The sequence below is a fragment of the Ammodytes marinus genome (assembly GCF_949987685.1).
Source record: "Ammodytes marinus genome assembly, chromosome: 12".
Classification (NCBI taxonomy): domain Eukaryota; kingdom Metazoa; phylum Chordata; class Actinopteri; order Uranoscopiformes; family Ammodytidae; genus Ammodytes; species Ammodytes marinus.
The window spans coordinates 13,648,583-13,674,898 of NC_137216.1; the positions used below are offsets into that span (position 1 = coordinate 13,648,583).

At 39.6% G+C, this 26,316-nt stretch overlaps 1 protein-coding gene across 1 annotated transcript; it reads left to right on the top strand.

Moving 5' to 3' along the window:
- Positions 1 to 2,410: 2,410 nt before the first annotated feature.
- On the top strand, positions 2,411 to 26,063 carry ccdc138 (coiled-coil domain containing 138; the record flags this gene model as incomplete). The annotated part of the gene is made up of 15 exons (XM_080038430.1): positions 2,411 to 2,491; positions 3,116 to 3,155; positions 3,440 to 3,557; positions 3,652 to 3,755; positions 4,072 to 4,226; positions 4,477 to 4,617; positions 4,867 to 4,986; positions 5,515 to 5,592; positions 5,820 to 5,939; positions 15,846 to 15,992; positions 16,142 to 16,258; positions 18,250 to 18,463; positions 20,876 to 21,049; positions 24,909 to 25,047; positions 25,752 to 26,063. The coding sequence occupies 15 exons, from the start codon at positions 2,411 to 2,413 to the stop codon at positions 25,873 to 25,875; spliced, it is 1,872 nt and encodes a 623-aa protein (XP_079894556.1). The 3' UTR covers positions 25,876 to 26,063.
- Positions 26,064 to 26,316: the final 253 nt, after the last annotated feature.

Here is a 26,316-nt window from a genome sequence, read left to right on the forward strand (position 1 = left end):
AGCCGAAAAGAGTCCGGTGCCCTCACACTTTCAACACACGGACATGCACTATATTGCTTCCTGATTATTTGAATCTTGCACGCCCGGCACGAGCTAGAAAACAGCTTCACGACAGCTGGCGTCGTAAAAATACTACCGCTTTTGTCCAAGGGACCAAGTTACTCGTAGTGGCTTTAACCTTGACTGTAACTTTAACCCTTATTCTAACCTCCGACCTAATCACAATTACCAAAACCTAAACCTAAATGCACACACACACACACACACACACACACACACACACACACACACACACACACACACACACACACACACACACACACACACACACACACACACACACACACACACACACACAAACACATGCACACACACACACACACACACACCAAACACACCACTGATGGTCCAGCACTGTCTAGCACGATTGGACAGCAAGTGTCTGGATGAGGAACATTTGTATATGACCAATTAACAGAACAAAACCATAATTTCCATATAAAGTGGACAAAGCAAATGGCTCTCTAATGAAGATCAGTGTTAGTGAGCGTGCCGGCTAATTTCTCTCAAAGTCAGCGAAAAGGCCCGCAGGGGCAAAAGTGATTGAATCATGAGAATTTGTATTAATGGCTGCTAATTAGCCAACACAGAGAAAGAGAGGGCATTAATCTTAAAGCCTAGTTGTAGGCCACTCAAGTCTAAAGCAAACTTGGCAACACACGGCAAACATAATGGCTAAATGCTACGCTGCGGGCTGGAGAGGGACTCGAGGGTGCAGCGAGGTTAATCCAAACCTATAATCCCAACAAAGACTCACTTTACTATCTTTATTTCATCCCTGTAGGTCCTCAGAATGCGTATGTGTTACTGATAAGGGAGCTGACAGTTGGTTTGTGGTAGGTACTGTATTTTAAAATACATCATGTTGTTGAATATTTCAATTTCATTATTCTGGATTTGAATTATTAAAAAAAAAATTATTGTTGTTATTTATTAATTTGATTGGATACTAGCAGTTTAAGGGCCCTTTGATATTCTTATGAAGATGTAGGCCTATAGCTTTTACTCTACACTGTATACTAATCTAATTACCTTGTTGTACACCATGGTATATTTACAACACAATCATGCCCTACAAAACCAATAATATAATAGCGTTGATGTGTATGTGACAAAACATTTAATATCGTACTTGCAGAAAACAAAAAGATTAGCATGGATTCGTTCCCGTAGGTGAGAGTAAGATACCAGTTGTTGCCCAGTTTTAACACTAAACAACTCAAACAACAGTTGAATACTGGTAGTGCACTGCACTACACAAAAGCATGCCAGAAAGCAGACTTGGGGAGGACCTGATCCTGTCGTCTCTGAGGAGGCACTGACACTCTCTGGCTTACTGCTGTAACTACAGTGTGCATGGCTGGGTGGAAAAGGAAGGCACATCATCCATCGGCATCATAACAGAAATAGAAGAAAAAAATAATAAGAAAAATCAGAAGTGGTTCGCCTCAGGACATTTAAAACTGAAAATAGATTATATTTGTTCAATTATAAAACTCAGTCCAAATGCAGGTTTTAGATCAAATGAAAACATTGATTGCCCTTTTCATTTCAAAAATGCAATACTGCTGCTAGAGGTTAAATCAGTACACCACTTGCAAACAAATTAAACTCAAGACCTACGTTGCAAATATAGCACTCATATAGCCTACTTCCTTGACTTAAAATGTATACAAGGACAACTAGGTCTATATAGCGGCCATAGGCCTAGGCTATATATTTTGAGAAGGGGGACATTATTAGAAATTGCATTTGTACTTAGTTACAGTAAGAACATGGTTGAGATAAGAGAAACAAAATACAAACGAAACAAAATGCAGGCCTAGGCCCTAGGCTATGTTGGCTACGCTATTACAATTAAATGACAATTGAATAAAGGGTTTTCATACCGAAGTGCAATTTGTAAATTACTAAAATGACTTTTAAATGTTGTTTTCCATTTACTGCCTGCTACCTGTGCTGTCCTCCGCCGCTAGAGGGCGCTACACACATGGGTAGAAAAAAGATTCAGTGTCACATGATCATTCATCCGCCAAATTTGGATTTTGTGTTTGGTTTCCACTTCGTTTCCACACAGCCTCTGGCCGACAGTAGAGGCAGTTTGGCGCTGCGTTAAGTTAACACATGTAGGCTAGTTAGGTAGAGGATGTTTGGGCCGGGAATTTCAAAATAATTCACCTCCAAAGCAAAACAGACTATCCATATTCATGACAATTATTTTTAATTCGAAAGTTTAGACCGGAAGTGTATTTTATTTGCTAATACTTGACACTTTGTGGTATGCAAACGTCCAAGGAGTATAGACAATTCAAATTAAAGTGTATCGATAATTTACGGAGGCACAGCAGCTATGAACCTGCAGTTAGGCGACAGCGACGTGACTGATACAGTCGAGCAGCTTAAGCAGAAATACTTGGAAAGGAGGAACAAGGTTTGACTTTTACTACACCGTATTGTTAGACCAACTCAACATGTCTGATAGCTTCGTACTACAAATGCCAACTTGTCCAGTAGAGTAGCTTTATGTTACCGTACATGTGCATTGTTCCGTCAGTGGTCCAACCAAAGTAAAGCTAACCACCTAGCTTCTAAGCAAATTAACGAAATGAACGTTTGCGCTGAAAGTTACGTTACTGTTTACCATGTAGGCTGTAGCGTTAGTAAACACCAATGAAAAACAAAACTGTTGTGTATATCGGTGCTAGTGTCTCTCTCCTCCTCTTCCCATGACTCTCTCTCTCTCTCTCGTCCTCTTCCCCTGTCTCGCTCTCTCTCTCTTGTCAGTTCTAACTTCTAAATTGTACGTATTCGGACCGCTAGCTTGGTGTCAAAACGTTAATATAACGTGTGAATTGTGTGAAAAATGACTGCCCATGACTGTGCCACACATTGTTATTAACGCTTCATTTGTGGTGTACCAGCAGCTGTGGATATGGCAGAAAAGTCAACATTACCTGACAGATAGACTAGCCCTATTACAACACAGTCGTGACATTCTAGCAGACAACAGTAGCTGCTACTTTTTAGCTTTAACATGTTCTGATTACATTTTTAGTTTCCACCGTCAGAAGACAACACCTCAGGAACCAGTGAAGGTGAGAATTAATTTACACTTAAACTGCTCAAATAAACACCTGTCTGTAGCATACTTGAACAAGCCCTTTACATTATACACACACACATATAGTATATCACATTATCTTACTAGATAAGTAATGGGAGCATTTGAAAGATGACTGTATTGATTATAGTTGCACTCACTTTCTCACTCTCAAAATCAACCCCCACATCTAACTGATGTTCCTTGACATGCCTTGGAAGAACCTGAGACAATGTCAACTAATATTCCTAACATTGCTTTAAATACTCAATATTTTAGAGGCAGCTCCAAGGCTCCATTTGTCCAACAGGTCTACACGCCGGCCGAGCAGAGAGTTGAAATACTACAGCAAAGCTTTACGTGAGCTGTTCAAAGCAGTTACCAGCCATCCTGACCAGTGAGTCAAATGCGATTTAACTATTGCAAATGCCACTTTTCATGCCTCAGATTTCTATGCCTATGATCAAAACATTTTTGCTCTCTTTTCGCAGCTTTGGCAGTGATCGTAGTCTCCATGACACCAATGAGGAGGCTCTGAGTGGGGATTTTACAGCAGCCCCGTTTCATGGCTCTCAGGTGCAGTTTACAGAAACAGGTGCGTGTGAGAGAGATGCCAGTGGTAACCCGTTTTTGTACTTGCCGAGGTAGAGGAAAATGACCACCTTCTTGAGAGCGAACTCAAATATTTTCAGGGTTCCTACTTCCTACTGCCTGAAGAAAATCATTTGAAGCATAGTCATGTTAATGAAATTGCAGTTTTAAAATGAATGTCTTGACAAATCCATGACTAACACAAATTAATCAAATGACCTTCTTGTTATTGCTGAATTTTCTTACTTTACCTGGCAACCTCTGTTATAGGTAAATAATGAGCTAGCCTTGGCCTTACCCTTTGTTTAATCTCTGTCTAGATGTGACCCTACCTTCCAGTCTGGATGGTAGCCCTGGGTCCCATGAAACTGACATGGACGGGAGAGTTCACCAGCTCCCTGACACCCGCAATTCCTCTTCCTTAGTGCTGGAAAATGTGTACCAGGAGATGACGACCATCTACAAACAACTCAAGGTGAGAGAGCAGGATTCATTGTATTGTAGTCACAGTTTATCAGTAGGCCCACAATACAAAAGGAAAATACAAGAAGACACCACTTGCAAGGACACCAGCATTATACACCAACCTAAAATTGGAGTCAGTGATTCTGGAGTTCTTATTGGAAAAGTTAGTCATCAGTGATTTGTGATTGTGATGAATGAAAGGTGAGCTTGTGTTCATAGTTTGTTTGTATGCCTGCCTATGTGTCTGTGTGTGTATACAGGCAGAGCGACAGGGCCAGCAGCAGTGGGAGGATGCACTGCGGGAGCGTGAAACGAAGCTCAAGCATCAGGAAGAGACTTTCAGGACAGTGGCAGGAGGGCTGGAGGAGATGCTACGTACTCGCATACTAGCTGTAGAGGAGGTCAGACTCACATAGACAGGGGATGTGTTTATATATTTCTCTACCCAACCTAATCATGTCTTGCTTTTGAAAGTTAATTTACAAATTTTTGTTTTTTATAATATTTAAACAAGATCATACTATTTTCTTCCTATATAACTGTAAATGTGCATTTAAAACACAGGATAATATGTATTACACCGAGGTGTGTTTTCAGGAAATACACTTTTTTTGTTCATTGTGCGTGAACTTGAACGTCTGTGTCGTCAGAAACACCAGCGAGAAGTGAGCCAGCTGCAGGATCTTCTTCGAGAGAAGTGCAAGGAGAACAAGAGGCTCAAGGCCAGCTTTGACACCATCAAGGATCTGAATGACAACATGAAGAAGCAGGTTAGAAGTGTGTTGTCCAGTTTTTGCATTTTGACGCTATCTCCAGGGTTTCTATCACGTCTCACAACATTGTAAAAATGAAAGTATATTAAATGGACAAACACTTCAAGGAAAGGACAGTCAAAATCCTAAATATTTTGATTATGTTTTATGTTTTACTTTGACAGTAAAATCCAATGCTGAGTATATGTCGACCAATCCTGAAAACAAATCAATATGCATAGAACAAGCCAATTATAGACTAGAATGTTTCTTTCTTCCAAATGTAAAATAACTGAACAGTATGTACCTTGGACCACAGGGGGGCGCTATGACATAACCCTCTTGGATTCTGATGTTGGTGTGGAATCACATAATCTGCATTTGTTTTCTTGATTGTAGTGCTTGTTTAAAAAAAACACATCCTGCCTAAAGAAAGTGCCTCAAACAAATTTGTCTGCATGGGATTAAACTAAGTAAGGCACTTTTTTTTCTAGACAGTGGTCTTGAAAAGTAGTTTGACATTCGCTGTTTTTTTTTATCCAACAGTTGATTGAGATGAATGAACATAATAAGAAGTTGGAGGGCCAGTCTAAGAGGGTGCAGGCTCGACTTGACAACCTACAGGTAAGAAACCTGATAACCAATTCACGGATGGTCCTTTTTTTTATGTGTTTATTTTTTTCAAGGAGTCCATGCAGTTTTCTGTGCCAAGCTCTCAAGGTCAGTTTTTGTACCATGATGGTCTGACTCTGAACCTTGTTTGAAGCTTTTGCACCCTAAAGATGATTTAATATCTTGTGGCGCAGAAATTGTTGAACTTTAAGATTTTTTTATGTCTGGTATGTTTTCAGAGGAAATATGAGCACAGCGCAGCATCGAAGGGCGGTCAAAGAGCGAGTGTCAAGAGCACCGAGTGTAATAAACCATCCCAGAAGGAGAAAACTGCTCCCTCTGGAAAACCCAGCAACAAGGTACTTCAACAACCCAGTCTGTGTATGTGTTTGGAGATATTTGTGTGTTTGGTTTTAGTTACTCTTGAAAGTATTGCAAATTAGTTGGATTTGCTCCAATTAAAGGTTCAGTAAGCGGAATGGTCAGTTTAGCTAACTTCCTGTCACTGACTGCAGTTAGCAGTCAGTGACAGGTAGCGTTGTAGCGTTCTCTCTTCTGATTGGATATCAGAAAAGGGTTCATAGAAAAGTTTATTTTGCTGATTACACGCAGAGCGGGTGACTGAGAGATCGGCTTTATGAAACGTGCACACTATAGAGCGATTGAACACTTATATTAACATAAATAAATCACTTACTTCACCTTTAAGACTGCATTACGTTATATGTTGCTATCGTAGAAAGAAAAAAAAACGTTAGAAGCATAATAACACACTTATTTACACATATCTAATGATTATGCCGGTATTCCCTTCACCAGATTTAAACACCCCTAAATTAATATCAGGACGTTTGTGTGTATATATAGCCTGCCAGGTTCGTTTGTTCCTGGTTTGAACCTGTTCCACTATAAAGTTTATGTGTTCATCGACCCCTGCTCTTTATTTATGGCAAACAAAGACCAAAAGCTGATTTACACAATTCCCAAAAGGTTTTACTTTTCACCAAAAACCTTCACACCATATATTACCTTAAAGGCTCTGGTTTTAAAGCATGTTACCCTTTGACCCCTGCCTATCTCCAAATCTCCCCCTGTGTTGATCCCCTAACGACCCTTACAATTGTCTCTTCTAATTTTATCCTAGGTTAAGTCCAGATTTCAGACCTTTATCCTTGATAAGTGTTTAGAAAGGAGGAGATTAGATAATAGGTTTTTAAGTTTTCTGGTGGATGAATACCTCACATTTACCCCTAGCTTCAAAAGACTACCGTTAAGTCCTCACTAAGTCCATACACCTGGATGAGCTTAGGCCAATAGATAAATGCAATTCCCTCCTAATTCAAGGAGTGTGTTTATGGGATGTGTATTCTTTGTTATCAGTAGTGTAGCCGTAGTGTAGGTTTGAATTGCTTACCTCAGAGGCGCCGCGGTCTCTTTAAAGAAAAACCCTAATTAGGTCCTTGTTCCCAACTCTAAACTAAAGATTCAGACTCAAGAGTTATAGCCTTTTCAAGAAATTTTATTTAACCAATACAAAAAGATTATACTTTCACAATATAAAAAGAAAAAAAAATAAAATAAAATGAAAGGAAGGAAAATAAGTACCTACACTCCCATTAATGTGGTTAATATATGTAGAGAAGTATAAGACTTAACTTATGTGTTGTATGTCTTTTGTTCACATTGAATTTAGTTCATGAGTTCTCCTATTTCCAATCCACAAGAGATCAGGAGTATTCTCATCTTCAGGTTTTTTAAAGCTTTACTGTCTACACAACTTCAATAGTTCTGGGTGTTGGCCGACTCTTTCAATCTTGTCATATATATTTGAATATCTTCAAATGCTATGACAAGCTTGATTTTGCGACACAACAATCAGGAAAAGTTGGTTCAACAGTTTATTTGGTTGATCCACAAGAGATCAGGAGTAAAAGTTTGTCCACTGTCTACACAACTTCAATAGTTCTGGGTGTTGGCCGACTCTTTCAATCTTGTCATATATATTTGAATATCTTCAAATGCTATGACAAGCTTGATTTTGCGACACAACAATCAGGAAAAGTTGGTTCAACAGTTTTTCAACCTCAACTCCATGCTATTCTACAACCTGGTTCATCGATTAGTTCCCATCAATAACCCAAATGGTCCCTTACCAAACTTCTCAGAATAGAAAAGGAAGAATTGGTTCCGAGCCTCTTCCCCTTTTTGAAAAGAAAAAATAACTCCCTAAATTTTTCTAAGTATTTTGCACTCAAAAAGATTCAGAGTGTTTCTTTCGAGTTTTTCTTCTAAGTCTTTCGTCCATGCTAAAAGAACAAAAAAGTGGAACAGCTTCCCCAAAAACCCTCAGTAGCAGCTTTCCCAAAAAACTAAACTTCTTGCTCAAAACCCTGGCTTTATATAGTCTGAAGACAGAGAGAGTGGGTGTGTGTATTAGGAGGAGAGAGGGAGGGGGGAAGATGAGGGTGTGTGTGTGTCCAGCTCAAGGACCCACTGCCCCCCTTGTCTCTCTCACCCCTGACCTGTCCCAGGACAAGCCCAGGCATGCCTTTTCAGAGAGGCCTTAGGAATTCACAATTATGTATATATTTCAGGATAATAACTTGAATACAACACTTTTAGTGATTCTACCTTAATATTAAAGGTCACTTGTTACCTTGCCTGTCTTATTAAAAATATCATACTTTTCCCTACGAGAACAAGAAATATACATTTCACATTCTCCTAAGAACAAGATATGTACAATGAAAAGTTGCAATATTCTTGCCTATCTCAACACCCTCTCTTGCAACTTCATAATTGACATATTCAACCATCATCAAGACAATACATTGCCTTTGCAATAAAAATCGTAAAAAAATAAAAAAAAAATAATAATATATATATTTTTTTTTTTCTTTTAACCTGATCCACAAAACAGCAATATATCACAACCACAAAGCAGTAGGATACAGTATCCGTAATACGAAACTACAAATAAAGAAAAGCATAAACCCAGTATACCATAATATTAAGGTAAAACCCAATTCAGAGAGCAAAAACACAACACCAGATCAAAAAAAATAAAACTAAAAATAAATGAAAAGTAAAAAATAAGTGATGGATTACCAAAAACCTAATTTATATAAAGAAAAGGATTATATAAGCAACCTCAAAGTTCAAAACAACAATATGAAAAGAGTCCCCTAAATCATGTAGTCTCAATACAACACCACCCTGAGATAAGTAGACATGGAAATTCCTCAAGCAGAATACAAATGAGTACCCATGTAGAAAAATCACAACATCTTGACCAAATTCAGAGTAATGAGTACGTCAGACAGTATAGTAAAAAGGTCTTAAGCTTTTGCAATGTCCAAAAAACAAAAATTCAGTCCCACGACGATTCAATCATAAAGACAGAGTCCATTTTCTTCGGCCTGTTGAGGCTCTTTTTCAAACACAGAGCATGTAGATGAGTCAATATCTGAGTGTCTGCTTACACATAAGGTTTGTCCCAGGCATACACCTTGTTATATATATATATCTCCTCCAAGCTTATAGCATATGTTGGTGAGGACCAGTGGACTGTAGTGGACTGTATAGCTTGGATTAAGGGGATTGTGTTGTATAGGTGGCGTCGGTTAGAACCCCATAAGTCACATGAAGCAGTGGTCCAGTTTAGTGACTTTACTTATCTTCTGTTGGCATCACATTGGCATTGTGTGTGTGCAAGGGGGTGTGTGTGTGGGTGCGGGGGGGGGGGGTGTGGTCTCGAGCCTACATCGTAGAACATCTGCAGTTGCCCAGTAGTGAGAGCAGGAACATGGGCAGATGAAGAAAGGCCCACTGCAGGACAAGGTAGAGTTGATGCCCCAGCAGGATAGAGTTGCCGACCTACAGCAACTGATGGAGGTGCAATGGTTCACCTCACCCTGCAGTGGATGATTCTGCAGCTTCAGGAAGCATGGTGCAGTTTACCAGGATGTACCAGGAGTTGGAGAGTTGTCACAGCTGAAGATGTAGCTGTCAGGGGACGCCTGTGTGTCAGAGGTGTAGTAGGCCCCAGAAGCTTGCCAGCTTCTTCTGCAGACAAAAAAGTCTCCAAGCGGTTGTGATATAGTATTCCATGTTAAAGAAAAAATGCATGTCAACAGCTAAAGCTGCTGAAGCTATATCTGGGATTTATAGAAAGGATCCTGTAGATTCTTGGTAGAACATAGAGCTTTATGTTTAGTGAATAGGCAAAGGAGCCCTCTTGTCCATGAGAGGAAAAATATCTCATGATTGAAAAACAATAAAAAAGTAGCAAATGAAAAACTGTAGTAATCCATCAATAAAATAAAGGTAGCAAAGGTGTCTTTACTGGTGTTATGCTTCTATTGGTTATTTTGATTTATTTCCGGGTACTGACATAATATCAGGTAAGCAAAACAAAAAATAAAAAATCCTATTACAGGAGTAAAAAAATAGCTAATCATTCAAAAATTCAGTAGTAACTTCATATGATAAAGATAAAAATCTAAGAAAATTGTGGCTATACTGGTGTTAAGCACTCATGTTTATTTATTTATTATAAAATAAAACAAAGACTAAGATTCACAGGTTAAAAGGCAAGTAGAAAAGTCTTCAGATTTTGTTTTAAAAGAGCTGAGAGTTGCAGCAGACCTACAGTTTCTGGGAGTCTATTCCAGACATGCAATGCATACAAACTAGAAGCTGCTACTCCATAATTATGTTTTGGCCACTAAGATAAATAAAAAATATGATTTACTTTCCCCAAAACCCTAATATAGGAAAGGGTTGGATGGGCTGGCAAAATAAAATTAAAGGGTGCTCTGGCCAACCACACAATGGGCCGTCGGACCAGAGACTCTACGCTGCCTACAAGTAGCTAAACTTCAAATAAAGCCGCGAAAAACAGTGTTACCAGTCCCATCCTTCCGTAGCAACATCAAATAAAATTTGAAGTCATTCTATTGGTGATTTTAGTTTTACCCTCAGCTAGGAAAACAAACAAAAAAAGAATGTGCTTGGAGAACAACATCTTCTATGTTTGAGAAGGCTGAGATTATGTGAAAAGATAAAAGAAAAAAGAAAAAATACACTAAAGTAGTATAAAGTAAAAGCTAAATATAGAGTTACACCAAGTGCAGGTGGTAGAGGTGAACGTCGTAAATTAAGGCCATTAGTTAAGAATGAGATGTCTCCAATGGAGACACCCAGACTAGAGACTGTCCATCCTTGCTGTTATCAGTCCCAAAAGGGTTAAAGGTCACAGGCCAAGGCCAGTGAGAAACTGCAAGTGTACAACTGGCATCCCTCTCTACCCACTTGACTGATCTTTGCACTCTGAGAAAAAGAAAAAATTAAATGCAAATGTATTTACACATTTCAAATAAAAAGCGCCCCTGAGGAAGACAATACCCACACGGCTTGTGTTATGTAGATAGAGGTCATAGGGATTCAACAGCAGGACCAGGTAAAAATGGGATAAGGTGACTCAATTTAGTTTAGTTTCTTTACAGAGTAGTTTCAGTTGTTTCTTTAACCCATCAACCATAGCACCCTGTTGACCCCTGACCTCAGTTGTGTTGTAAGTGCATTTTAGGCATGAGAACCAGGTTCACTTTAGAGACACATAAATAATATGTGTCCAACCTGGCCCTTCATATGTGCACCTGCAGTAATTACTTAAAGAGGCTTTCTCAAGTATAACTGTGGTGTGCGATTTTCTTTGTGTCTACTCTGATGGAAAATCAAAGAGATGTTTAGCCATTTCCGGCCTAGCTTGGGCCATTTCTACTATTTCTGTGTTACCACAATATCTATATTCTAAATACCTGCTTCAACAAGCATTTTAGAACATTTTGTTCTTTTATTGAAAACTTAACAATAAAACATTAAACCTATATTAAATAGATTGGTTTACATATGAGGGCTAATTGAAATTGGTTGTTTGTGGATGTTTTGGGGTAGCTATATGGTGGCTAATTTCAAACCTATTCATATACTCTGGACTAGCACCAAAAACTTCAGTGACATCACATGTATTTGTTCTTTGCAGCTGAAATTACTGGCAGCTCCCACTAACGTTTAAGAAGCTCTTAGCGTCAGCACAGAGTCTACAAGTATTCTATTTGAGAATGACAAACTTTCTGTCTTCTATTTTCACCATGTATCTAACTCTCATCACTAGCAACAAGTGCAAGCAAACTTGTTTTTATCTTTGCATATCATTTATTCTAATGGCAAATGTGATCAAAACTGTCGCACTGTACTCTGAGTCTAGAAATTTAGATTTTTGACAATTTAGAAAACCCTGGTGAATAGCTGTTATCTGTTATCAGTTTTATGGCTTTGGGAGCTGCAAGCACAGGCTGCAGGACGAGGGGCAATAAAACAAGAAAAGGTGGAGAGGAGAAGAGGAGGAATACCCCTTCACTACCCCCTCTTCAACTTTCAAGAATAGATTGTTGACAAATGTTACAGCTAAATTAAATTATAAAAAGGTAACAGTCCTACCCAAAAGGCCCTTGATAATTCTGTCTCATCCGAGTAGACTCCCTCTGCATTCCTTCCCCTGTTATTGTTAAAATTGCAGCAGCCACACCACCACCATAAGTCAGATTCCAATTCTCTGTATTTGCCATCATACCGGGTTCTGTAAAAGGAAGGCCCACAATAGTAGACTGTAATATTACTAATTTTCCTTTATTGTATTGATTACAACCCCGTATTTCCTCCAGCTTTGGAAAAACGACGGTTGGACTATTTACCACCCCAGAAGAAACGTTGTTATCCTCATTAACATCATCATATGAAGGTGGACATATTGCCATATGTGTCCGACCTCTATTCCCAACCTCATCTGTATAGCCCTCTGCACCTGTATTACTCCTAGAATCAAAAAGTAGGTGCATCAGGGACCTCAGGAACTAAGAATTCCCTGTTACAGACCAAAAACAGTCTGGTTATATCATCCATATTTCCAGAATGATAGTATTTTTCTTGGAAGGTTTATAGCCGTTTAATTCGCCTCTTCTATCCCTGAGTCTTTATAGCACTGGTTAGCAAGGCCAGCTTGACTTTCATAGAGTTACAAGTTACACCTTCGGATACAGTTGCTGTCGACGGGAGAATGAGCTATATTTATTAGTCAAATAAGCCCTTTCGCCTGGCTGTTATTTCAACAAGTATCGGTACCTTCTGAACCATATACGCAAAAATAATCAAAATCCACTAACTACCCTAAATGCCCTCCCTTGAAGTACGTTTAGTTTAGAGTGATTTTTTTACTCAACTAGCCAAATGTTATCCCTATGGCAATTTTTGCTCTCCCTTTTTAAACAGACAATCCCTTCTCCAGTGAAAAGGGTGACCAGAGTTTTTAGAGGTGAGTTTTATAAGCCTTTGCCAAAGGTCTTAGCCTAGTTTAAATAAAGCAGGAAGTAATAAACACTCAATCCTAGTTTTGCCGGTACATGCGTTCTGTTTTTATTAAAGGAAACTCTAACACATCTTAAGGATATTTTGCCCCGTTTATACTTCCTGGCAGATTTCGAATACTCTCTCAGCTTGATTTCGCTGGTTGAATAAAGACCCTCACTTAAGGGTTGTGGATCTTTGTATTTTAAGCCCGAAAAGAATAATAGTTGCCCTATCTTCCCTGTAAATCTTTAATATAAGTAAACAGCGATTATGGGTCTATTTATCTTATCGAACCCCACGTGCGGGCGCCATAAAGATTATGCCGGTATTCCCTTCACCAGATTTAAACACCCCTAAATTAATATCAGGACGTTTGTGTGTATATATAGCCTGCCAGGTTCGTTTGTTCCTGGTTTGAACCTGTTCCACTATAAAGTTTATGTGTTCATCGACCCCTGCTCTTTATTTATGGCAAACAAAGACCAAAAGCTGATTTACACAATTCCCAAAAGGTTTTACTTTTCACCAAAAACCTTCACACCATATATTACCTTAAAGGCTCTGGTTTTAAAGCATGTTACCCTTTGACCCCTGCCTATCTCCAAATCTCCCCCTGTGTTGATCCCCTAACGACCCTTACAATTGTCTCTTCTAATTTTATCCTAGGTTAAGTCCAGATTTCAGACCTTTATCCTTGATAAGTGTTTAGAAAGGAGGAGATTAGATAATAGGTTTTTAAGTTTTCTGGTGGATGAATACCTCACATTTACCCCTAGCTTCAAAAGACTACCGTTAAGTCCTCACTAAGTCCATACACCTGGATGAGCTTAGGCCAATAGATAAATGCAATTCCCTCCTAATTCAAGGAGTGTGTTTATGGGATGTGTATTCTTTGTTATCAGTAGTGTAGCCGTAGTGTAGGTTTGAATTGCTTACCTCAGAGGCGCCGCGGTCTCTTTAAAGAAAAACCCTAATTAGGTCCTTGTTCCCAACTCTAAACTAAAGATTCAGACTCAAGAGTTATAGCCTTTTCAAGAAATTTTATTTAACCAATACAAAAAGATTATACTTTCACAATATAAAAAGAAAAAAAAATAAAATAAAATGAAAGGAAGGAAAATAAGTACCTACACTCCCATTAATGTGGTTAATATATGTAGAGAAGTATAAGACTTAACTTATGTGTTGTATGTCTTTTGTTCACATTGAATTTAGTTCATGAGTTCTCCTATTTCCAATCCACAAGAGATCAGGAGTATTCTCATCTTCAGGTTTTTTAAAGCTTTACTGTCTACACAACTTCAATAGTTCTGGGTGTTGGCCGACTCTTTCAATCTTGTCATATATATTTGAATATCTTCAAATGCTATGACAAGCTTGATTTTGCGACACAACAATCAGGAAAAGTTGGTTCAACAGTTTATTTGGTTGATCCACAAGAGATCAGGAGTAAAAGTTTGTCCACTGTCTACACAACTTCAATAGTTCTGGGTGTTGGCCGACTCTTTCAATCTTGTCATATATATTTGAATATCTTCAAATGCTATGACAAGCTTGATTTTGCGACACAACAATCAGGAAAAGTTGGTTCAACAGTTTTTCAACCTCAACTCCATGCTATTCTACAACCTGGTTCATCGATTAGTTCCCATCAATAACCCAAATGGTCCCTTACCAAACTTCTCAGAATAGAAAAGGAAGAATTGGTTCCGAGCCTCTTCCCCTTTTTGAAAAGAAAAAATAACTCCCTAAATTTTTCTAAGTATTTTGCACTCAAAAAGATTCAGAGTGTTTCTTTCGAGTTTTTCTTCTAAGTCTTTCGTCCATGCTAAAAGAACAAAAAAGTGGAACAGCTTCCCCAAAAACCCTCAGTAGCAGCTTTCCCAAAAAACTAAACTTCTTGCTCAAAACCCTGGCTTTATATAGTCTGAAGACAGAGAGAGTGGGTGTGTGTATTAGGAGGAGAGAGGGAGGGGGGAAGATGAGGGTGTGTGTGTGTCCAGCTCAAGGACCCACTGCCCCCCTTGTCTCTCTCACCCCTGACCTGTCCCAGGACAAGCCCAGGCATGCCTTTTCAGAGAGGCCTTAGGAATTCACAATTATGTATATATTTCAGGATAATAACTTGAATACAACACTTTTAGTGATTCTACCTTAATATTAAAGGTCACTTGTTACCTTGCCTGTCTTATTAAAAATATCATACTTTTCCCTACGAGAACAAGAAATATACATTTCACATTCTCCTAAGAACAAGATATGTACAATGAAAAGTTGCAATATTCTTGCCTATCTCAACAATCCAAGCTTGGAACAGTACAACTATCCTTCTCCCCAAAACATACTTCTGCCGCCAGCTGCCCTGATGCATTGCAGCCTGTGTTTTCGTTGTGGTCATCATCACTAGTCTTGACAGAAGATCAATTATCAGCCGATTCAGCTCAGCCCTGACCTAATAGAAAGTCAAATGACTTAGATGTTAAAGATATATCACTTGTTAGACTGAGCCTTTTCAATCCATAACCGTACTTTTTCACTTTCATGTACACCTCTAGGCTGCCCAGTGAAGTTACAGTCTTGATGGAATGTTCAAACTTTTCTCCAATACACTTTTATGTCTCGGGGGTGAACTTCAAAGAGGATACAGTTATACATTTGCGTTTCTTTAAGTCTTTCTTTCATTAGCATCACTTAGCATTGTGAATCCTTGCAGCACTATTGTAGAATCCAGCGTGAAATTGACAAGTGATAAATGTCTCATTTTAAATAACATTAACTATACTTGCCATTTTGTCATGAGTAAGTAGCAATATGATTGAACCCTTTTCATATCCCCCCCCCCCTCCTTCCATTAGGGCAGCCATTGCTCACTAAAGCTGCTGGCCCTTCTACTGGACTGGGTGCTTGATGGACAGACGTTCTCATCAGCAGCAGGAGACAAAGGGAAAGCTGTCGACCACTTTCTGCCTCCGGAGATCGTACTCAAAGAGAGATGCCTTAAGGTGGCCTGTTCACTGTATAGCTTGACTGTGATCTCTGTATTTTCAATGCATGTTTTGGTATTATGACCACAAAAGAGCAATAGAGGAAGCACACACTAACGCATATTTGCTGCGATCAAAGTCATGAAGTACTTATTCTGCTTCCTTAGGTGCTGCCGTTATTAGCCGATCAGCTTCTTATCACTCCTTTGTCAGAGTCTGACCTTCTCCTCAACCAGCTCCGTCTCGTCCACTGGGCTCTGAGGCACATGGACAGCACTACACCGGTAAACATAAGATATGATTATCCCTGCAGCAAGAAGCTATCTGTCGCATGAAGAGAACATGCAGTATGACCACAACAACAATAGAGCATACTGTATGTGGGATATCGTCATTGTTTAGCTTGCACTTGGAAAAAATCTGGATTTTACTATCCAGGCCACTTGTTTTTTTTGTTTGTTTTTTAACAAGAAGTAGAGCTTTATTAGTCACAAATGTCTGTTTGAGTTATTGTGAGCAGACATAAACAATCAACATTTAGACTCAGGATTGAACTTCATGTCCTTTATAAAATGGGGTTTAGCATCCTGAGGACATATTCTGTTATTGGTGGCTTTGAAGGCAGTTGTAGATCTTTTTTGGAAGAATTATATTCAAACTTGCCTTTCTTAGGCAAAATAAAAGATAAAATAAACCAATATCAAATAAATCCTGGACAATTGTATTCAAAAACTATTCAAAAAAAGCAGAATGTATCATGTTCAAATGTTTTATTAACAGTCCCATGTTTTGCCAAACACACAAAAGCCTGTTCTTAAATTATTTATGTGGCTTTAAAAATTTGATCAGCTGTTGGCGGAATAATTCTGGTCCTCCAAATGGATGCCAGAGGGAGCGTCAATCGACAAAAAAGACAATTTACAGTACACAGTGTTTGAATATCCATCCAATAACATCCACCCCTTTTTTGTAGTGAATTATCTGTGCTGTCAAAAAGTAACAACACAGGTGGGTGAGATTACATTCTATAACAAAATGCTGTTAATTCCCCTGCACCTTGCCATAGAGGGATGCTTCTCTACAGAAAGATGCTGGGTCACTTTAAAAAAAAGACCATTAATCAGAAACCAAACACCACACGCAATTTTTTTCCTCAACGCATAGAAGTACACACATCCACTTCAAGCAGGGGATATCCACTACTTTATCGCTAAATCTCCCTTCACAGCACGGCAGGAGATAATGTTAGGAGGTCCTGTCGAGTTCCATCTTGTGTAATCTGAAGTCCCCTGCCTGTCGCCTTGTGTTCAACACAGTCTAGTCACCTGTCTGTTGCAGTCTTTGTTGCGTCGATAAGAATCAAGAGCCCCCAGCAGGACGCAAACTGTACAACAAACTTTCCTGGTTGAAGGGTTGGCAGGTGATAGGACGGTTTTGCTCTATTTCCCAATCCCTATTTTTTTGACTTTATAAATACTAGCTACTTAACTGGTATGTAAACTAGAGGGGCACACTGTAGCTTGCAAAATGCCCGTTTACAGATCCTAGGATGTGTATTAACACTGGATTTTCTTAAGCGCATGCACATGCAGTACGGAGGTAGCGGATAGTGAGGAGATATTCACGGATTTTGACAAAGTGATTTTGACAACAAGCATTCTCCAGAAATGCTGACTCCACCTTTAATTCCATGCCTCCAGCCCTTAACCCTCACCTTTAGCTCACTGAACGACCTCATAGTCCCTGCTATGAGCCAGGCTCCACCCCTCGCCCCGGGCCCCTCCAACCTCCACGCTTCAGTCCTCTTCTCCACTCCTGCTGCCCCCCCACCATGTTTGTTTGTCAGGCTATGTCATATCTGCTCAGTGTTAGCTTAATGCTCAACTGGAATCACATGCGCCCTTATTGCTGCAATATGTGTTCACTTTTGAAGAGAAAAAACAACCACTATTGGGCCACCATGCCTACATGGGAAGAAGGGTAGGGAGCTCAAAGTCCGGGGGGTCCCTGTGGATCTCATGGAGTCTTTGCAAAGACAGAGACAAGGATGTAGGGGGTTGGAAAACCACCAGCCGTTCACTGCTTTGGGAAAACATAAAGTTTACTGCCCTGATTTATTGGCTGCATCAGTTTTCTGGAGAAGTCTGAGGATAAGTGTGCTGGCTTCATGTCAGGATGACCTTGTATTTCGTACACTGGGGTTTTGATGAAGATCATTATAGGCACATCATTCCTATTTTTTTGTGTGTGTGTCTGTGTGTGTGTATTTGCTCAGCATGTAGCACTATCTGCCACTCTGCGGCGGATAGGAGAGGAAGTGTCAAAGCCCCCAGCCCTGTTACCAGTCCCACAGTCTGAAGACCCAGACCTGCCCAAGTCCAGTAAAGGTGCTGCCAGCGGACCCTGCAGGAGCTGGCCCCTTTACCGCAGCCCCTGTCCTCACACATGCATCCTCTCCACCCTAATCATCCTACGCACTGTCACACAAGGTAACACATGTCATTGCACCTCCAGAATGTCACTGTCAACCTAGCTGCAAAGATGAGATCTGAATGTCCACAGATAAGATGGCATGGTAAATCTCCCCGTATTGAGAAACCACAGAACTCTTGACTTAATTTCCTTTATCTACTGTTGGCATCACAGAGCGAATTCAATCCATTGATAGAAACATGTGTTTTTGCTTAAAGCAGACAGCAGACATTAAGCAGAAGGGACTCTTCTTCTTTGTTTCTTTAACAGTGTGTATGATTAGTTTGGGAGGTCACCAAGCCAAGTTGTCATTAGAAATATTATTGACTTTTTTTCATTCAGATTACATTTAACTTAATGTTTGGTAAGAATAGCAAAAAGTAGTTAACTGTTGCTGGTAGCAATGGTGTAATGATGTCATGGAAGCCTAATTTAAATTGCTGGTCAGAATCACGATCGGAATTAGATAACGTGAGCAGTACATCTGTTGTCACTTCCCACCATGCACTCCACCTGTGTAAGTGTGAATCCATACAAACAGCTGGGTGTTAAATGGGCATTGTGTGTTCTTCTCACACATACTAAGCAGGCAGTCTAAACCCTTTACTTCACATTTTTGTTAGAATTTCAATGCACCTGCAAATACAGGAGAGCAATCCAAAGATAAAAACGTACTTAATTGAACCATATACAGTAGGCCTATATACAGCTAGCCAGTGAAGGTTTGCACATTGTTAGCAATCAGTTCAGCAGAAATGTATTTTAGTGCTAACAAGAGCTTATGCTTGAATATACATTTGTAATTTTTTGTTGTTAAATGTCTTGACTTTTACAGTTACAGGAGCAGATAGGCCTACTTAATGTGTTAATGTATCCCGATGAGTTTTCATCTCTCGCCAGGAAAATGTAAATTTTTGGTTCTGAGTGAAATATCATAACATATATTGGATTGGTTCAAAAACACTGGAAGAGACCTTCATATACCCCAAAGAATGAATTGTTATAACCCTGGTGATCCCTACACCTTTCATGAAGTGCCAACATCAGGTGGTTTCGGTTTGATATCAATTCAAAGCAAATTCCCATCAGACCCAGCTGAACTTTGTGTTTAGTGCTAATTTGCATTTTATAGAGGAGGGGGATCCTGCCTCCCCCCCAAAGCTTTGTAATGTCAGGGGGAAAATAAAAATGTTTACAAGTTGGGAAAAGTACAGACAGACGGACACAATCAGAAGCTTGAAAAAAGGAAAAAGTCAGTGTTGCCCTGAATGTCAGACACGCGGTGTGTATTCAGTTTGATATTCTAGAGTTGGACACATGTTTTACCCAATAAAGTCTGGTTGGTTTTTAAAAAATACATCTGAGGTAAAACTCTATGAACTTAGCTGGTGAATATGGTAAACAGAATTTGCTTCGCATTAATGTTACTAATATCATAACGAACACATTGGCATTACAGCCACTGCCATACAACCTCCACTACAATTCCTAATCTTATTTATGACTTCTTCTTATGTCTATATTGTAATTTGTTGTGTTCTTTACGAAGAGCATTGATCTCTCCAAGCTGTCTTTAATATTTTTTCTCTTCCTAATATTTGAAAGGGGCAGGGAGCTTTTAGCTACATCCAAATTGACATTGTAAATCTTAGTGTTCTTAGTGCTTGCAGCCTACATCTCCTGACATATTTTATGAAACTCTCCTCTGCACCGACCCTTCCATCTGCTCCTAAGGCTCAAAGGCTCCCTCAGTACGTCTCTGTCAATCTGCTAACCAGATTTGTTTTCTCCTCTTCTCGTGGATTGACGTGAAACCAGATTGGGTATAATGGAGAGATGTTCCTTTCCCCCTCATATTTGCTCGGAATTTACCCATAATGGGTACCATTCTAAGACATTCTAACCCAACTCAGTCCGATACTTAAAAAAAAGTTTAAGCACATGTCAGGTTGTATAAATCCAGCACTTTCAGACATTTGAAAAGCATTTTCTGAGAACTTCAGAACTATTTGAGGTGATCACAGTCAGATCATATGTTTGATTTCTGACAGGCAAAAAACGTTCTGAAAAGTGACTTCATAAGAATGGCAGGTGATGAGGCCAAAGTACAGTGTATGAGAAAGACAGGGAACATCTTTGATAGTGGGGATGAAATGGGAAAGATGGAATGTGTGTAGATGGAAGAGTTTGTTGCCAAACAGGTAAAACCCTTGTAAGAATAAAGAATATAACCATCAGTTGATTAATCGTTAATCGTACAAAATCATATCAATCAGCAACAATTTTCATTGTTGTGCTTCCAGTTGATTTGCAGAGAGTACTATCTGCCTTTCCGAGTGACACATGATAGAACATTGTAGTGAAACACTCAATTTAAAACCAAATTGGGAATCCCTGTATGTATGTGTCTCTCCCTGTGCTGTCTTTAGCTGATGTGCTGGCCCAGGCTCTGGACAGTATCCACACGGAGCTGATGTCTGAGGAAAGCCGTGGCCTGTTCATCCACTATGAAGGATTGTGTGCGCTGCTGTGGATGCTTCGTACTGGCCGTGGAGGTTTGCACACACCTGTAGACATCCTGATGCAGCTCACCGAACAGTCCCGTAAGTAGGCCTGTGTCACATGACAACAGTCTGGAACCCATCACTGCTGTATAGTTACTATTGTGCGTCGATGGTGATGAGCAGCAGCTTCTTCTGACACATACGCAATTCCTTCCACAGCAAAGCAGTCTTTTCATCAAGAATAAACATGTCATATCTTTTTAAGATTCAACTTTAAATGTAAAGTAGAATTTTTTTTCCTAATTAGTATTAACGGTCCCGTTAACATGGGAAGCTAAATAAAAACACACGCTTCATGCAAAGCGCAGTGTGACCCTATTGGCACTCTGCGGGAGATGCTCCCCTCTCCTTCATCTGATCGCTGAACACATTCAGCATTGTTACGCGTCATGTCTCTATCAAATGTAATATATTCGCTCGGTGCTCCCGGTCAAACCACAATCTTCCTAACAATGGCGACAACAACACTTTCCCATAATGTGAAGCTGACGGCGATTTATAAAAAAAAAAGGCACACTGCTTCCTGCATTTGGGTCGGATCGAGTCCGGCCAAATTCACACCACAAACGAACTGCAGCAGTTTGTTGGAAGCGCACCGAGACCACCTCTTCAGCTGGGTCTCGGTGTGCTTGTTTGGTCCGCCCCCGAGTGCGATTGCTGTATTCACACCTGCCTGAAAGATGCACACCGAAGGTGGAAGTGCACCTGAGTTTGTTTCAACCAAACTAAACACGGCAGGTGTGAATACACCCTTAGTCTCTATAGTGTTGTATGCGTGATGAACACTTATTTATGAATGCAACACGTTTTTTCCCCTTTTGCAAAAAGAGGGTTCAGATGTGATAGGCTTCATCTGTTAAAGAGAACACAGCAGACTAAACTATGTTGCACTACAACTAGTGTTTTTTCTGTGGTTAAAGTAGCCAAAAGTGGCTGTGATGATCACTCTTCCAGCTCAAATTCATAGGCTGTCTTTACTATCAGTATTCATCTAGATTCATAGAAGCTCCTCCTGCTGTATCACTTATTATCATTCCCACATAAAAGAACACATTTGAAAAGTTACTGTTTGTCTCAGTTGGCATCCATCATTGGTCAGGCAACAGATTTGAAAGTTGTGGTCATAAAGCTTTAATCACCATATCCTGGCTCTCTTTTATCAAAGGGCAAAAGCCTTGACGAGGAGGGAAGAACAGCTGCAGTGTGTTTGCATGGAAGGGCGAGTTCAACAGGGTTATAAGCCATATCATTTAAGACTGCTATATAGTAATACACAGCAGGGCCATATGTCCGAGGCCAGTGAGGCCAGAGCTGTGTCTGTGTATGTGTGTGTGTACATACAGTTGTGTGTTTCAAGGGGGCTATAAGTCTAGAAGGACTTGCTAATTATTGTTTTACAAGCCGTAATGAGGGGAGACGGGAAAGGGTTGGGAAGGAGGGGGCAAAAGGGCTTACACCTGAAGGTTGCCAATAAAGAAAAACAGAAAGGTGTAGTTGTACACAAAACACACACTTGTGGTCAAATGACAGCTTATATAAAGTTCAGTCACATACTGTACCAGTTACACAGCACATCTTGTGAATAGCATTCATGAAAAAAACAAGAAAAGAAAATCCAGTTGGACACCTCATCACACAAATAAACACTCCGTAACAATGTTTTACTGAATTTGACTCATGTCAGGTAAACAGTGTCAACAAAAGGCATGTGTCTGTATTTCCGTGTGTCTCCATCTGTATCCAAAACTATCCATATAAACAAAGGTTTAGAATGTAGCACACATTTAGCCCTGTTTCAGAAAGTAGGTTTAACAAACACATTTTTTCCCTTAATTTTGAGTTGACAAACACCTGAGTTTTTTGATTTCAGAACAGCTGATTTGAGTTAGTTTGACTATGTTCAGTCCGAGTTGAGCGTGTGCATGACGGCTTTAAAAAGCCATCATCAATAGAACAGTTTTAACATGATTCACCATGGCAACAGGAGAAAAAAGTGTTCTCCACTCCCTCCTGAAGTGGAGAAGACTTATAGCCCCCTTGAAACATATTAATGAAAGAATGCATATGCGAAATATGCTAAGAAAAATAATGGAAATGATTGGGAATATTATCTCTATGTACCATGTTATGTAAGTAGGCCAGTTTAGAAGAAAAGCAAAAACGTAGGAGCAGCAGTGAAAGAACTTGAACTGGTGCGTTGAGTTCATACAAACACTATATGCAGACTTTTTAGGAGAGGGAGAAGGTTCCACCTCCTACTGTGGCCTTAAATTATGAGCAGAAAACAGGCAATCACTCAGTTTATACGGGTAACTGCTGAAAGACTTTATAGTCTGACAGATTAGAACAGTATTTATTCTAGACCCTGACTGATTTATAAACAAATGATGTTCCCAGCTAGTTATCGAAGTTAAAATTCCTACATAAATATTTTTTTAACTAACATGTTTTTATAATGGAGAACAATTGGTTTTTCGGTACACACAATTTACTGTGCACAATAAAAGTCCCATTATTAAATACATAGCCGACACATGGAAAACAACGTCAACAAACACTGCACAACTGAATTGTCCTGCACTGTGCTTATCAAGTTCCATATGAGATAATAATGTTTTGTATTGCCAAGGAATCCAGATCTGAACTAAAGCTTTTCTGTCATCTCTCGTGACTCTGATGAAGTAATAAAATGCCAGACGTGTTCTGGTTTCCGCTGTTTTGAACTGTTGATCAGAAAGAAAGAAAAAGGAAAAACCAGCACCTTGTGTGGGGTCTGGTGGTACAATGTTTCATTAACTACCGCTCATCAAAACATAATTGACATAAATCTTAAGTAAAATAAATAACATTAATTGCAGCCGTATACACCTGTTGCCTCTTGACAGTTGTTTTTGGACTAAATAACTATTTTAGCTGCAGATACATCAATTATCTGACAGCCTGATTGTCAAACCACTATCAGTAGCCATTAATCAAAATATTCACCAATCAAAACAGTTTGAATGATGTGAAATGTTAAAAGGGACAACTGCAAAATGTATAGAAATTGTTCAAGGTCGTAACAGTGGCATATATAGTACTTTAATAACCTTGGGGTAAAATGAAGTATAACTTGCTGGGAAAAGACTGGCCAAAATAAACCTTGTCTGCTTAATCCTTTCTTATATTATCAGATTGCGCCCGCTTCACCCTTCCTTATCTGAACCTTATCCTATTCTTCCTTGTCCAATCTCCTTCTGTGATTGGATGCCAGAAGAACCTCGGTGCTAGACCAGTGCCAAAGCAGTCATTTTCCAGGGCTCATTTTATATTCTCTCACCCCCCCTGTGTGCGTGGTCTTAGACAGTGGAGAGTTAGTTCTTGAAGGAGCAAGAATGTGGCTATAGCAGGAACAAATGTTTGTTTACTAGGAACCCACTCACTTTTAGGACTTCATAGGGTTTACATTTGCTTTTTATTCATTTGAAGAATGTGCAGCTCCCATCTGTGCGGATTAATGCTGTTGTCTTTCCTCCGTTTCATCTCCCTATGTGTGTGTGTGTGTGTGTGTTGTGTGCGAGGTTATGATTTGATGAAGGGGGGGAAGGTCAGAGTTAACAGTGACAATGTGGAAGCTGTCTTCCAAACACAATCATCACAGGCTTCCTCTGACCGGCATCTGTGTCCCCGTCCCAACTCCGTTTTGATCGTTAAAAGTGTTTTTTTTTTTATGGTTTGTTTGTGGATCCATGTAGTTTTCATTTCCATGCAAATGTGGAAGGCACGGCAAAATTGACGTTGATCGTTTCCATCTCTCCCAGAAGTTTTGAACAATTGAATAAGAAATGTGTTGTTCGTTAGAGAAATTGTTTTGATTATTTCCTGCTCTCTTTTGCCCTTTGCTTGTGTTTCCCTGCAGGCTACTTAAACCCCTTCCTGGAGGCATGTAGCACCGAGGGCTTTTTCCGAATGGCCTCACAGCTTCTTAAAAACCCTCGCCTAGAGCTCCCTTCGCTGGAAAAGCTCTCCATTCTGCTACAGAAGCTCTCCAGCATCAGGTACACTCACACAGGGGTCTCCACACGTGGAAAAAAAACATGTTGTGTCTTTTGTGCATCTTTAAAAAAATAAACAAAGATTTCAGTAGTTTGTGATTATCTCCAGGCCCTGCAGATTTATCATGTGGCCCATTGAGAGCGTCCTGAAACCACAGTAATATTAAGGCCAATTATAGCATATACAGTTTGGCTTGCAGCTCTTTTTTTCTATTTCTAATTCAAGTTATTTTAAGATTGTGGCGTTCATGTATTTATTTGATCTATGTGTGCGCTGAAGTGCTATACAACTTTCACCATTTCTCAGAATGCTAATAGGGATAGTTAAGTATTTTTTAAGTGGGGAGAGGGAATCCATACATTTACCCTACAGTTGAAACAGATATTTATTTTTTAATAATATATATATATATGGCACTGATTGCCATCTCCATAAGATAACATATTAAATATGTATAAGTACCTCATACAACCCAACTTCAAAAATACATTACTATTCCTTTAACCATGCTTGAGCCAAATCTTCAGGGATGGAGATGCCGGTCGCGTGGTCATCAGTTATCCCAGGCCAAAATATCTAGTCGTACAGCTGTAGTACACCAGTAAAGTATAAGAGTGGGACTGACTGACCCTCGAGGATGTGTTTCATGGAATATCTTGGGGCTGACGCGTAGTTGTGACGCATTTCTTTTGTTTTTATTATTCAGGAAGAACCGTCGTCTGTTTGAAGTCACCTCGCTCCACCTCCAGATACAAGAACTTCACCAAACCAAGCACATACACACCTTCCTCTGCCTCAACCTCTGCTCCATCCTCCACAACCTTAAATGACTGGCGTGTGTTTCGAATGCGCCTAATGCTGGATTTTAAAAGACCCTTTCAGACTTGCCAGATTACTTTGTATTTCACCAGGCAACGTGCTTCTTTTTAAACTGTTCAGTACTTCAAGGCTCCATCCTGCTCTACCTCAAATAACATATGCCTTCCTTATTTATTGTGCGATATGTTTATAGGGTTCTTTTGTCTGTCAAAAGTATTTCTCTGTGTTGTGTATGTTTTTCGTTCCTTGTTTTTGTGTTCAACACTGTAATCTGATTTCTTGTCTTCTATCGTTTCTGTGATGAACCCCCCTAACCCTCCCTTTTTTATTTTTTCAAACATGTGCTCTGCTACCCAGTGGCCTTAATGGGTGTCTGATGTACTCGGAGGAAGAGAGGCTGTGACTGTGGAGCTTTTTTAATGACAATAAACAAAAGGAACTGAAGGACATTA